Genomic DNA, 15,807 nt, shown 5'->3' on the forward strand with positions numbered 1-15,807 from the left:
GGCAGAGATGCAGGTGGCTCCAAATATGCCAAATCCCAGTAAGATTTAGAAACCCAGAAGATTTGGGATTCTTCAACCTGCCTCCACATCAATGCAAAGCTCAGGTGGACCATCCAGTAGAAACTATGATAAGCATATGCCGAAAACCATAGATTAGTACTTGGGGTTCATTGGACGGTGTTATTATGTAACGTGCATACTTACGTAATATTTAATATAAAAAGTTGTTGAAATTAAATTTATAATTAATTACATCTTTATTTTGAAGCAACAGTTGTCAGGATTTAGATGTTAAAACTGATGAGGATATGGCCTGTAAAAAGGCAAGACACTTGACAGTACCCGTTTATCTGATGGACAATGCACATTTCAGTCACATGGTATTCGGTTCTTTTCAAGAAAAAGAACCTAACAATGGGTGATAAGGATCGCTGATGACAGGTTAAGAATCACACCTCTGGGAAAGAGATTCTTGGCTCAGCATCCTCTTCCACTTGCCCTTAAGTCAAACATCTGCTGATCAAAGAGTTATGAAACTCCCTGTCATGTATGTCTATGTCCTGTGGTCTGCACCCCACACCAATCCAGGAGCACTTGTACTGGATGGCAGCTATTGACTCTAGTCTTCCACTGAGGTGTTTCCTTGGCTCAACATTATTCTTCTCTGGAGTGTCAATGCACAGCAGACAGTAATCATGTGGGACACAATTAAGGGTACATATTACATATTTCATAAACCTTATCATCAACATATCTATGGTTTTCTTGATGGTTGCCCTTGTATAAGACAGTAAAACTGTAAGGTATAGGAACTGAAGAAGGCCATTCAGCCTATTGGTCTGATAATCTTCAACTCCCGACCTGTCTTTTCCTTTGCAGTCATTTGGTAGGAATTACTTTTGTCCCCTATCTGTGTGTTGGAGCAGTGTTGAGTGTTCAGAAAGAGTTCAGAGAATATGTCTTGTCTCACAGGATCAGCCACAAAGGTGATTGGATGAGCTGAGGTGATTGGGATTGTATATGTATTCTTGGCAGCTTCCTGAAAAACTCCTACATGAACTATTTACAATCATTACACACTGTACTTGTGAAAATGCAGTCATGGATGTACAACTGATTGCCTTTTCAGTCTAACTGACCCTGATAAGCAATAAATTTAATACATCAGCCAGCTCAATGGTACAGGGGCTTATGATCCTTTTTGAGAAACCTTCGCCTGCTGATTAAGAAATGATTCCTAAAATGACCTGTTAGAATGCAGAACTGAGTGCCAATGTAACTTTTAAGATGATGAATTTAATAAGGTGATAAATGTAGTCATCACTGCTCAGTAGTCTCAACTTAGAGTCATAGAGATGTACAGCATGGAAACAGACCCTTTGGTCCAACCCATCCATGCCAACCAGATATCCCAACCCAATCTAGTCCCACCTGTCAGCACCCATTATTTCACCTAATTCTTTCATCACCTCCTTGAAACTGTGGAGTGCAACTGGAAAAGTCATGCAAACAAGGCTAATTTGAGAAGTTATTAGATTAAAGGAAACAGCTTACAACATCACCTAAAAAGAATGGTAAAGCTATGGATTGGGAAGATTTAAAAAAAAAACATTGAAGAATGATCAAGACATTCTTAAAGGATGAGAAAGTTGAAGATGAGACTAAACTAGCATGAAATATAAAATCAGATTGTAAGAAATTTACATGTAGAAACATGTGGGATCCTTAGAGACAGAAACAGAAGAATTCTAATGGGAAATAAGAAACGGGAGAAGCCTCAAAAATCTTTCTGGAAATTATGGGAAATTAAGAGTCTAATGAGAGTGAGAAACTTAATTAATATTAAATTTAATTAATGTAACTAAAAGCCAGAACTTGGCATCCTACATTACAAATTTGTAAGAGAAGTGGCTGAATTGGCTTTAATTTCCCAAATTCCTCTGTAGTCCAGAACAATCTTTGTGGATTGGACCCATTTGTTCAAGAAAGGAAGAAGAGAGAAAAAGCAGAACTCCAGTCCCATTAACCTGACGTCAAAGTACGGAAAATTGTAGAATCTGTTATTAATAATAAGATTATAACAGAAAATCACTATCTGGTTCATAAATTCAAATGAATTTATGATGGAGAAATCATATTTGAGAAAACTAGTGGGTTTTTTTTGAGAGCATAATTAGTAACATTGATAAAGTAGAAAGAATGAATCTAGTAAGTTTGGATTTTCTGATGGATTGGATAAGTAGCTCTCAAGAAATTGTTCCATGTGACAAGAACTAATGACATTTCAAATAATATAAATAGTATGGATTGAGGATTCATTAACAGGCAGAAATCAGGGAATAAGAGTAAACAGGTCATTTTGGGGATTACAGAGTGTAATCTGGAAATCCACAAGGATCGGTGCACAGGTGTCAGCTATTAATTTATACAACTGATTTAGAGAAAGGGGCCACTTTTAATTATTAAAGTTTTCTGACTGTGCAAAACAAAGTGGGAAAATAAGTTGTGAGGGATGATGTAAAGAGGCTGAAAAGAGATAAAGACCAATTAAATACATTTGAAGAAGGTGGCAAATGGCATTTAATGTGGGGAAATATATAATTATCCACTTTTGTAGGAAAAATGGCAAGGTGGTTTTTTAATGTAAATAAATATTAAATGCTAGTATTCAGGTGGCGTTGGGAGGTGGATTTGGGGGTGGGGGAGATCTATCCTTGTTCGCAAATTACAGTAAGTTACCATGCAGCTACAAAAAAGCAATTAAAATGCAATTAGCATGTTAGGTTTTTTGCAAGGGAGTTGGGGGTAAGAGTAAGGATTCTTTTCTGCATGAAATAAAACTTTGGTGACCTGACACCTGCAATACCTGTATATTTTTGGTTGCTTTGTCTAAGAAAATGTATAATTACCTTGACAGTCACCAGATTAATTCCTGGGAGGGGAGAAATTTCCTTCTGAGCAGTTTATTAGAGTAAGTCTATATTCTCTAGAATTTAGAAGAGGAAGACATAATGTAATTGAAAATTTCAAATTCTTAGAGACTTAACAGGATAAATGCTGAAAGACTGTTTCCCCAGGCTGGAGAGGCTGGAACTAGTGAATGTAGTATCAACATAAGGGATTAGAAATTTAAAACTGTTGTGAAGTTTGTGAATCTTTGCAATTCTCTACCTCAGGGAGCTGTAGAAAATCAGTTGATGAGTATTTTCAAGGCTGAGATTATTAACCTTTTTTGGACACTAAGGGAATCAATGGATTTGGCACGGTACGACAGGATAGCTAGAGCACATGAGTTGGGAGTTCAGCCACAATCATATTGAATGGGACAGCAGGCTTGAGGGGCTGCTTGCTTCCTCTTGTTCCTGTTTTTTAAGTTCTTATGTTTTGCTGCATCAGGCAAGGCATTTCTTTCACCAGCCTCATGCAAAACTACAGAATAGAAGTCTTTCTCCCTCATAAAATGATACAAATGTGGAAGATCAAATGTTTCATTCAGATAAATATTTGCAAATATCTGGAAGCAGCTTAAGTCAAGAGATATGAGGCTTGATGAAATGCAAGTCCTGCAATTTTAACTGGTACATTTTAACATCAAACAATATTAAAGGGTGGAATTTCTTTTTATGCTAATATGGAGTTGGGCTTAAAATTGGATGGGAGGTACTGCTGCTTGGAGGGGGTTTGGATTTTTTTACACTGTTGTGTTGTTGAAGCTCATTGTGTATTGTCAAATTCTAGGCAGGAAGGTAGGAAGTTCTGCTCCCTGTCAGGACCTTTTAGGTTCCAATGTCTGGATGCACCCAAACAGTACTTCACTCTCTGCAAGCCAGGAGCATCATTCAATCTCAGCTTGTCATCCCAACTCAACCCAAGAGAAATCAGAGGCCAGATAAAAAGTGGCACTAAGACTTTTATGACGTCTCCATAGATGTTCTCCTGAAGGCTGTCCAGGAGAGAAAGGAAGTTGTTCTTTTCTCTCGGGGTGGCAACATGATGCCATCCTGAATGACAAAGACACTTAGACATAGATAGCTGTAGAGCTATGTGCCCACAGGTGGCTCCAGTGTCTCCACAGAATGAATGATCTGCTAACCTCCACAAGGTTATGTACAACTGTCCACTCAATGCTTCATGCTTTTATGAGTTAGTGTTGTAATGTTGCCACTGGAGAGGTCTATCACATAGGAGGTTGGTCACTACAGATGACTTGTACAAAGAATATCTGTTACTTCATTGCAGATACCAATGTAGTGCTACTTAGAGTCATAAAGATGTACAGCATGGAAACAGACCCTTTGGTCCAACCCGTCCATGCCGACCAGACATCCCAACCCAATCTTGTCCCACCTGCCAGCACCTGGCCCATATCCCTCCAAACCCTTCCTATTCATATACCCATATACGCCTCTTAAATGTTGCAATTGTACCAGCCTCCACCACTTCCTGTGGCAGCTCATTCCATACACGTACCACATGAAGAAGAGCTTATGCTCGAAACGTTGACTCTCCTGCTCCTCCAATGCTGCCCGAACAGCTATGCTTTTCCAGCACCACACTTTTTGACTCTGATCTCCAGCATCAGCAGCCCTCACCTACTCATGGTTACATTCTGGTGAGCACAACACTGATATGGGCCCACAAATATAGAGGAAGAAATGGCCGAGGTCTCTGAAACATGGAGGATTGTTGGAGAACAGGCCCTTGCCATGCCAGCTCCAGATGATGACCCTCTGGACTCACATTAATGAGCTGATGGAAAGATGGAGGTGTTATGTATACAGTTGGAGGTGCTGTTCCTTTAAGAGAGCTGGTCAAGTGACCTGGATTGACCTTAGGTTCAGTCTAAAACCAGCTGTGAAGGTGAGAGCGTCATCCATAAAGTGTTCCTGTTCAGACTTACAATTTGTCAACCTGGTATATAATTCCTGGTTCCAAAGGAAACACCAACATAACAGTAGAAAAGCAGGAGAATGTCTGGCAGAGGTGCCAGAGATCCTGTACATATTGGAGTGATAGGTTGAGCAGTCTGCCCAAATTCAATCTGATGTTGTAGCTCTAGCATCTGAGCACCTAGTTGTCTCCCTAAAACATTTGGTGGCTGTCACGGAGAGCCGGGACCAGCAGAACTTTCAGTATCTGCCAGAAATGAGTGGAGAACTTCACACCATTACTTGAACCATATCTGCATTTACTCACAGGATGGGCAAGAAGGATATTGACCTCCCTCTAGCTCCATTCCCTCACGGTTTCAGAGAGGTGCATTATACATCAACAAGTAAAAGCAGTGACAGGCACCCATGGGCTGTTACCTCAGGAGATTCCAGGGATGCAACCTCCCTTCTTTCGGGGCCATTAGGTCAGACCAATCAGGTTGCATCTGGATGTGCAGGAGATACCCAGTAAACCATATATTTCTGCTCTTCCTCTGTTCCCATATCCTTCCAGATCCTCATGCCCAGCCTCAGCCTTATAAGCCCTTTGTACAATGTAACTGCTCTTTTTCACAATCTTACACAGCTAACTGTTCTATTGTATTCCTCATTCTAAATATGCAACTCTCACCCTTTCTTATCCCCCCTGCCATACGTTGTGACTCTCACCCTGCCTTCCAAGTTCCTCCTCTAAGTTCCTCCCTTGAAGTGCTTCCAACACTATTCTTTAAGTTATCCTCCTTCCCATCCCTTTCTACCTAACTGACTTTTATCTGAATTTCCTCAGTTTTGATTTCAGTCCACCTACCTTTCCTGGTCAGGTTTGCTCATGTCAACCAGTATCGCTACCTCACTTGGGTAGGCCTCATCCCTAATTCTGTAAACACTTAATACAAGCAACCATGCATATGATTGATACTTATTGTAAGGTTTGTTAAACCAGACAGGCTTCACAGCTTTTTATGGCATTTCAAAAATATACTTTATTCTTAAATGTCATCTGTAAATACATACAAAATTCTAAATCATAATCAAACAAACTTTAGGAATTTTGACATTTTCTAGAGCTCCTCTACAGTTGCAAAAAACAAAGGAATTTTCAACTTATGTAGAAGACTATTTATGTTTATTTTGAGGCACCAAGAGGGTCTATCTACTGAACAGACCCTTGTTATACTTTGGCAGAAAGATTTTAGACTACACCCTTTCCCACTGTGCCTTGGCAGCAGTTGCCCCAAGCTTTAAGGCATCCCTCAGCACGTGGTCCTGGACCTTGGAATGTGCCAATCTACAACACTTGGTTGAGGTCAACATCTTGCACTGTAACACCAAGAACCTTCCCTGAGTTGATGGTCTTCCAGGTGGAGTTGATACTTGTCTTGGTATGTGTCTCGGGGATCAACCTTAAGAAATCAGAGTCCTGCATCACAGAGCTGCTTGGGACAAACCTCAACAAAAATCTGCATTTTTCTCCATACTTGCTTTGTAAAGGTACATTTTAGAAGGAGATGTGTGACAGTCTCTTCCCCCTTCAGCTGCTTCAAGGTTGATGTGCAGTGGCAGAGAGAGTGTGGGCTTACATGAAGGATCTCACAGGTAATTGCCTCCTTACCACTCGGCAAGCGATGTCTTGGTGTTTGTTGGAGAGTTCCAGCAATAAGGCATTCTGCCAAATGATGTTGACAGTCTGCTCAGAGAACCACCCCACAGGACCAACCCTCTCCTTTACCTGCAGGGTTTCCAGGATGCGACGTACTGACCACTGCCTGATGGACTTGTGGTCAAAGGTGTTTTGCTCTTTTCTTTCACAACTTTTTCCATGAGGGATAGGTGTTACGGAAAAGTTCAATAACATGGAACATTCACAGCAATGAGGCCAGGCCCATCCTTCCAAAAATCGGAGACAGGATTGTAGTGATACTTGGTGTTTGCATAACAAGTGTCTATCAGCAGCTTGATGCAGCCACACACAAAAGTAACCATCAGAACAGGAGTGGCGTTGGGTACCTCACTCTCTTCCCCAACTACCATTGCCCTTATCTAGAGCTTACAACATGGTGTCCCTGTGGAAATCATCCATCTTTGATTTCCAGGTGAAGTGGAAGATAGCTCAGGTGGCTGCACTGGCACAGGCTCGGGGAATAGCCCAGACTTGCACTACATATAACAACACTGACAGTAAGTATCGAACATCTGATGACGAGATTTTTAACCACAGTAGAGAGGCATCAATGTTCCCATCTGTCCAGTTTCTGCCTCACTTTGGCAGTACACTCATCCTATGTTTTAATGCATGACCTGGCCCCTCCGAACCATAAATCCAGCATGTTCAGGTAACCTGTATTGGTTGGCTCAGTTCCCAAAGAACACAGCCTCACTCTTGTCTCAATTTATCTTGGCTCCTGAGGCAGTTCGAACTGGTCACAGATCCTCATGAGTCCGTGTGCTGAGAGTGGATCCAAGTAGAAAATGGTAACACCATCCACGTATAGGGAGGCTTTGACCTGCAGGCCTCCTTTGCCTGGAATAGTCACCCTGTTCAGGTTCACATCCTTCCTGATGGAGTTGGCAAAAGGCTCTGTACAACACACAAACAAGGCAGGGGAGGGGGCAACCCTATCCAACTCCAGGTCTGATCGGTATGCTTTTTGATTCCCACCCATTGATTGAGACAGTATGACTGCAGGATCCAATTGTGGATTCCCTCCCAAAGACCATTTTGGAGTGCACATCCCTCATGTAGGTGTGCGATATCCTGTCAAAGGCAGTCTCTTTCTCCAGGCTGATGAGGCAAGTGTCCAGCCCTGCCCCGTCCAACCCTGTGTTGCGCATAGGTGATCATGTCCCTGAGGAGCACAAGGCTCTTAAAGATCTTTCTGCTCGGTGCAGCACAGCTTTAGGTGGGGTGAATCACTGATCCCAGAGCAGACCTATCCTGGTTGATGAAGAACTTGGACAGGATTTTATAATCCATGTTCAACGGTGAAAGTGGTTGCCAATTTCTAATTTTTTCCCTCTCCCCTTTCCGCTTATAAATGAGGGTGGTGATACTTTTTCTTGTGGATTCATATATGCTACCTGCCAGAAGCATACTGTCATAGACCTTCAGCAGATCCTGGCCAATCAGTTCCCACAGAGCTGAATACAACTTAGCCAGTAAACCGTCACATCAAGGCATTTTATTCTTCTCAAAGGACTCGAAGGCCTTCATTAGCTCACCCAGAGATAACCACTGGTCCAGCCTCTCCCACATGCTGTTAGCAAAGAGCTGTGTGATAGAGGACTAGAATGACTGGGAGGCCATGCTCTCTGTGGGCTGCATGTCATATAGTCTGGGATGAAAGGATATGCTGATCCTCAGGATATCAGACTGAGATGAATTTGCTGGGCATCTTCTTCCCTGAGGCTGTTGATCATAGAGCTCTCCCTGTGCACCTTCTGGAAGAAGAAATGTGGGCATGTCTCATTCTACTCCATGGAGCGGATCCTGGACTGCAAGATTATCTTGTAGCCCTCTGATGCAAAGAGTGAGGCTTCCTGGCTCTTCACCTCCTGGAGATCCTCTGTAACATCAAACCTCATCACCTGCAGCAGGAATAGTTCTGCATGCTTCTCTGGAATTTAGATAGCTTTCCTTGTCTCTCTCATCTTCTGAACACCTTTGAGAACGACAAACCTCTTGATGTTCCCCTTGACTGTTTCCCACCAGTCCACTGAAAACTCAAAGATGGGTTTCACGGTTCTCTGAAGTGTGTAATCCCTTTTGAGCTTATGTGTTCTAGGGTCAACTGTATCATGTTCAGCTTCCACATTGCCTTGCAGCCTGCTAGTTATTCTATAGGTGACAGTTAGCCAGCAGCAGGCAGTGGTCAGGGAAGAACACTGCCTTGACATTGGTAGATCTGACTTAAAACACTTGGGACACGATCAGGAAATCTATCCTTGAGTGGATACATCTGTCTGGTCATGACCAGGTGCTTCTATGTCGTGCTCTGTCTACAGGGAGCTGAAGATGACATACAGATTGGCATTTTTAACTGTTTCCACCAGGAATCTGGACGTGGTGTCAAAGATGCAGTTGTACTGTCCAGCCAGAATGATGGCCTGGGGGTTGACAGCAGCACTGGGAGCTGCTAAAGAACGGCCATCTGCTCACTCTTCACCACCAGAGTGTCAAGTTAATTAGTCTAGGGGAGCATTTCTGTACATCTCTACAAGGAGGCAGGCAACCATCGTGTCCTTAACCTTGGAGATGGTGAATTGTCTCCATGCAGCAGAACACTCAGGATGAGCGGCAATCATTACCCCCCCAAACCAAATCAAAGGCCTGTGGCCCACAAGCTCGACCATTTCCTATAGCTGCTGGGGTGTGGTTTCCTGCACACCTGCAGAAACAAGAAGTCCACCTTGATGCTGGCGAAGTATGCCATTACATCTTTGGCTTTATGTTATGTACTTTAATACTGACAATTTTCAAAATCGCTTTTTAAGATTTGTAAGATTATCAAATCTCCAATATCAGTTCTCCCATTGTCTTGTCACTGAGTGAGCTCGTGCATTCCCGTGGTGTGGGTGAACTGTTGCAACATTGTACGGTTGAGGCAGGTGTCCTGTTTCTCCCTGGGACATTGTCAGGTGTTGTCAGGTAATGGATGAAGCCAGGAACATCTTGTTCCTATTCTGACAGAACTGCTATTGTGCTGCTCCTTGTTCAGATTATTGCTGCTCCCAGTTGTCCAGAGCTATGGTGCAGTGTGTACTTCATGGTTCCCGATGACTGAAAGCTGGGTTTTACAGGGCCCCTTGGGCTATCTGACATTTCTGGACTGGGGGTAAACCTTTCCTCCCCTACGATGCTTTGTCCCTTTCTTTGTCTGTGGTCATGCCACTGCATATCTTCATTGCCAGAGGAGCTGCTGGTATGTTCTTCATGCAGCTGCCTCTTTCCTTTTTGCTGTTGGCCAGGAGCGGTCCAGTTACTCTTCATCTATGACCACTCAATTCCATTATTGTCTTGTCCTCACTGACTCCAGTTTATCAATTGGGGGTTGAGTTGGTTGTTGTCCCTTGTACTGGTGTCCTTGCTGGCCTTTCCCTCATTCTGGGTGACCCCCTTTTCAGTACTTTTGCTGGAGGGTGGAACCTACTGTCTTTTGGGAGCCCACGGCTTGCGTTGCCACTTCCTGCCATCTCAACATATGTGGCTCCCTCTCCTGAAGCAGTTGGTCTGCTACCCTACACAGGTTGCAGCTCTCAGACTCCTTAGATTCCTTAGTCGGGAGCCCTTCCTTTTTACAGTTGCTGCTGAGGGTACGTTGCAGACTTCCACAGATTCAGGACACTCCATGGTGCTCTGCCTTGGCTCAGGATGCCTTGGCTCCCTCCAGTCATGAAGCTGGATGTTAGGTGGAGGATGATGACAACAGGGAAGACTGCAAATGACTGGGACCTACCATGAGCTAGCTGACCCAGACAGGAATCTTTAGGCTGAAAGTGCTTGTGCAAACAAAGACCTTGGTTATGAAGGAATTAGGTTATTGAAGAGGTTTGTACTCACTGAAGCTTGGAGGAAGAAGTCTATCCCCCCTAAAGTTTGAAACATAATCCCAGCAAGCTGGGACATTAAGATATATTTAGGGCATGTTACTGAATGCAGGCTGGAATCAGAAAAGCCAACATGCCTGAACAGCCCCTCATACCACAATTGTAATATACCATTGGAATCTTGAATTTTTGTCTCCCATCTCACTGGGGTCCTCTGCCTGCCTTTCTAAAAACTCTGGACGAAGGCAGAAAAATCTATCCTAACTTTTCTTAAAATCAATTTCAGCCAAACTTTTCAGGAAAATATCTTTGTGTTCATAAAATATCCATGAATTAAAACATCCTTAAATTCAATTTCAAAACTGAACAATGAAAATATCAACACAACAATTTGACTTAAAGGAACATTGTAATAGAAACCATTAACACTCAAGTGACTTATTTTTATCCAAGAAACAGATAATGCAAGTCAGGAAATTTCTTGGCTTAATACGCTCACACTGAGAGAAAGTGAGAGCCTTCATTATGTTTTCTTGCCTGGAGAGCCTGAGGAACATAAATAATTGTTTTAAATGAAGTCAAAACTTTTTGTCTTGCACTTATCAGGACTAGAAAGCAGGAAACAGACTTGAGCAAAAGGGACTCAATTTATATGGCATCAGAAGAGTGTAGTGCCATCTTTGGCATGGAGGTGCAACAGGAACAGTTAACTGTCAATCGTAGTTCTCAAGTCAGCAGGCAAATTCTGATTGGTCAAGGTGCTGTAATGGGAATGCACCAGAGACTCTTTGACTCCTTTAGTTCCAAATGAAAATACTGCAATAATACACAAGGTACTTCTGCCTACAAAAAAATTGGGTGCTTGTTCATAAATGTAGCTTCTAACACTTGCAAATGCATAACACTGTGAGCCTGATAATCTTAAATTGATTTCCATTGTAAATCTTAGCATGATTCACATTAGTTAATAAATGTTGTTCAAAATCATAAGTAAATTTGGACATAGTATTCTAAGGTTTGTAAGCATGGCTGACTAAGAATTGTTGTCATGCTGCCTGTTATGAATGGTCATCAGGGTATGTTGTTTGATATTGTCTGTTAGTCATTTGGACATATCGCCTACATTTCTGGCATTAGAATATATCAAATTTCTCGTTTGTGTGGTAGGCAAAATGTCTTTTTGGCTTATCAGTAACATTCCTTGAGTGAAGAAGTTCATTGACGGGGAAACTGCAGAGTTGCAGCATAAGACAGTCAGCTTCACCTGTCAAATTTGTAAGGCATCTTCCCCTTACAGCTGTTTTGAGGAAGGGTGACTCAACCTGAAGCGTTAATTCTGATTTCTCTCCACAGATGCTGCCAGACCTGCTGAGTTTTTCCAGCAATTTCTACTTTTGTAATCGGAGGTAAACTGGGCACCATTCAGGGCCAAAGGTGGTGACCAGAGGCCCTTTTGTGATGTATACCAAGTGATGTTTTGACCACGGTAGCCTTTATCATGCAGGGTTGTTTGGAAATGCTCTATTCTTGAGGTTGCCAACAGGACTGATTTTGTAGCCAACTTGGGATTGCAGGAATTCCAATCCAGGTGTTGAATGTAAGTTTTCAGGAGATAGTAGTAGAGAATCCATGAGCAGATTTCTTAACTAATACATCAAGGAAAAGATGCGTGTTTGATTGCTCCATTTAAATGGTCAATTTAAGCACAGGATGGTGTTGCGTAAAGAAATTCTTTGAGGGAGCTGCTTAATTAAATATAGCAAATGTGTCATCTATGTATTGAAGATATGCAAAGAGTAGTAGACTAATGGTCAGTCCATCAAAGATCTGCTTCTGCTGGTAACAAACAAACCAACAATGATGGCCCATTAAATCTTTGACGTTCTGCAGAATTTGATTTTTTTTTAAACCTTGATTTATGAAGTTCTTGACAAAAAGGTCTGGCAGCAAAAATACAACCTTGAACATTCCAGTGATATGTTGTTAAGCAAAACCTTAATTAGGTTGTGTCTGAGGAAACAAGAGCCTTGAAATGGACACTCTGTTCTAAGCATAGTGTAAAAAGATGACTAAAGTAATCACTCTTTGTAGTAACCAGATATTGAAAAGAAAAGATGTGATAACTGTAGAAGACATAATGAAAGGATGTTGTACTCCCTCACCTGAAATGATTTGATGAACGTCCATAGCAATGTTCGGATTCCCTCGCCTCGACTTAATAGCTTCACCAAACGCATCACCCGAAATAGACGGAAGAACGTAATGGAAATCCTAGAGTTTTCATCTGAATTCTGGAGTACCTTACAGAAAGTAACAGGTCACAAAACATAATGACAAATGGCAACTATTTGCAATACTTCAGCCAGATCTCAGATTCAACAGCTTTCTGGTGACCTATAATTAAAAAGTCTTTGTTTACAATTTAATGTAAAACATAGCCAATAGCTAGTTATTAATTAAAACCAATAATGAATTCATCACCTAAGATAGCACTTGATATCGTCTCTAATTTAGCATTTGGTGCAAAATCATATCAGACTGTTTAATTGTTATAATTGTACAGGACAGAAGCAAGTAGCATCAGAAGAACTGATAATTAGAAATTATGTCACATACAGTTTTTTTATGACATAATACTAGGTGATGGTCCAACAGATTTATTTGAAAGAACAAGCTTTCAGAGCGCTGCTCCTTAGTCAGATAGCTGGTGAGGCAGGATCACAGGACACAGAAATTATAGTGAAAGATCGAAGAGTTATATAACTGATGTGATGTATTAAACAAACCTAGATTGTTGATAAATCTTCAATCACTTAGAATGGGGATACAGGTTTTGATTGATTAATATGCAAATCCCAAAACTTCTTTCAAGTCACGGTCCTGAGATAACTTAAGGTTTAATCAGCATGAAATAAAAGATGACACCTCAGCTCAGAAAATGCATTAAAGGTGTGAGGTTAGAGTTTGTCTGTATCCCAACTTTGAGCCAGACTGATTTTATTTCCAAAGTAGGAATTTATAAAATGTCACATCTTCTTTGGGTGACCGTCCTCCAAGGTGGACTTCGGGATATGTAACAATGCAGTTGCCAAGCAGAGGCTAATAGCCAAGCTTGGTACATATGAGGATGGCCTCAACAGAGATCGTGGGTTATTGTCACACTACAGATGACCCCACTAGACTGTACACTCTCACACAAACACACTCTTACTCACGATCATACTCACTCAGACCTTCTCTCCCACACACACACACTCGGAGATGCCGGTGTTGGACTGGGGTGTACAAAGTTAAAAATCACACAACACCAGGTTATAGTCCAACAGGTTTAATTGGAAGCACACAAGCTTTCGGAGCGACGCTCCTTTATCACAATCATCTCTCCCTCCCTCTCCCCCTCACAGGCGCACTCTCCCTCCCTCTCCCCCTCACAAGCGCACTCTCCCTCCCTCTCCCCCTCATAAGCGCACTCTCCCTCCCTCTCCCCCTCACACGCGCACTCTCCCTCCCTCTCCCCCTCACAAGCGCACTCTCTCTCCCTCTCCCCCTCACAAGCGCACTCTCCCTCCCTCTCCCCCTCACAAGCGCACTCTCCCTCCCTCTCCACCTCACACGCGCACTCTCCCTCCCTCTCCCCCTCACACGCACACTCTCCCTCCCTCTCCCCCTCACACGCGCACTCTCTCTCCCTCTATCTCACACGCGCACTCTCCGTACCTCTATCTCACTTGCACACTCTCCCTCGCTCTATCTCCCTCGCTCTATCTCACTCGCATGCTCTCCCTCGCTCTATCTCACTCGCACGCTCTCCCTCGCTCTATCTCACTCGCACGCTCTCCCTCGCTCTATCTCACTCGCACGCTCTCCCTCGCTCTATCTCACACGCACACTCTCTCCCTCTCTCTATCTCACACGCATACTCTCTCCCTCTCTCTCTCCCACACACGCACACTCTCTCCCTCTCTCACAGGCACACTCTCTCCCTCGCTCTCTCCCCCTCCACGCACACGCACACTCCCTCACACGCACACACTCTCCTTCTCTCTCTCCCTCACACGCACACTCTCTCCCTCCCTCACACGCACACTCTCGCTCTACCCCTCCACGCACATGCTCCCTCACACACACACACTCCCGCACATGCACTCACTCCCGCAGGCGCACACACTCCCTCACACTCTCACCCTCTCTCTCTCACACGTACTCTCTCTCCCTCGCGCGCTCTCCCTATCTCACTCGCGCGCTCTCCCGCTCTCACTCACGCGCTCTCCTCTCTATCTCACTCGCGCGTTCTCCCTCTCTCTATCTCACAAGCGCGCTCTCCCTCTCTCTCACACGCACACTCTCCCTCTCTCTCTCACACGCACACTTTCCCCCTCTCTCTCTGACACGCACACTCTCCCCCTCTCTCTCTCTCAGACACACTCTCCCCCTCTCTCTCTGACACACACACTCTCCCCCTCTCTCTCTCACACACACACACACTCTCCCCCTCTCTCTCCCACACGCAGGCTCTCCCTCTCTCTCTCTGACACACAGACTCTCCCCCTCTCTCTCTGACACACAGACTCTCCCCCTCTCTCACACACGCACTCTCTCCCACTCTTTCTCACACGCACTCTCTCCCTCTCTCTCTCACACACTCTCTCCCTCTCTCTCACACACACACTCTCCCCCTCTCTCTCTCACACACACACTCTCACCCTCTCTCTCTCACACACACACTCTCCCCCTCTCTCTCTCACACACACACTCTCCCCCTCTCTCTCACACACACACTCTCCCCCTCTCTCTCTAACACACGCGCGCTCTCCCTCTCTCTCACATGCGCGCTCTCCCTCTCTCTCTCACACGTGCGCTCTCCCTCTCTCACTCACACACACTTTCTCCCTCTCTCTCTCACACACTCTCCCCCTCTCTCTCACACACACACACGCTCTCCCCCTCTCTCTCTCACACACACACTCTCCCCCTCTCTCTCACACATACTCTATCCCTCCCTCTCTCACACACTCTCTCCCTCTCTCTCTCACACACACTCTCTCCCTCTCTCTCTCACACACTCTCTCCCTCTCTCACTCACACACTCTCTCCCTCTCTCTCTCTCACACACTCTCTCCCTCTCTCTCTCTCTCACACAATGTCTCCCTCTCTCTCTCTCTCACACAATCTCTCCCTCTCTCTCTTTCACACACAATCTCTCCCTTTCTCTCTCACATACACTCTCCCTTTCTCACTCACACACTCTCTCCCTCTCTCTCTCACACACTCTCTCCCTCTCTCTCTCACACACAATCTCTCCCTCTCTCTCTCACACACACACTCTCTCCCT

General features: G+C 43.9%; 1 protein-coding gene across 21 annotated transcripts in view; it reads right to left on the bottom strand.

Moving 5' to 3' along the window:
* Positions 1-15,807, bottom strand: part of LOC122559424 (calcium voltage-gated channel subunit alpha1 C) — a 1,175,809-nt gene that overhangs the window by 136,893 nt on the left and 1,023,109 nt on the right. For 12 of the 21 annotated variants that reach the window (XM_087997307.1, XM_087997303.1, XM_087997304.1 and 9 more), the window contains one exon: positions 12,638-12,766. In XM_087997307.1, the coding sequence (XP_087853433.1) occupies positions 12,638-12,766 (129 nt within the window). Of the gene's footprint in view, positions 1-12,637; positions 12,776-15,807 lie in introns of all 21 variants that reach the window. The other 9 variants (XR_015760447.1, XM_087997306.1, XM_087997302.1 and 6 more) reach the window with 1 other exon arrangement.

The sequence above is a fragment of the Chiloscyllium plagiosum genome, unplaced genomic scaffold (assembly GCF_037043375.1).
Source record: "Chiloscyllium plagiosum isolate Xiang-an unplaced genomic scaffold, Cpla_swu_hap1 HiC_scaffold_19, whole genome shotgun sequence".
Classification (NCBI taxonomy): domain Eukaryota; kingdom Metazoa; phylum Chordata; class Chondrichthyes; order Orectolobiformes; family Hemiscylliidae; genus Chiloscyllium; species Chiloscyllium plagiosum.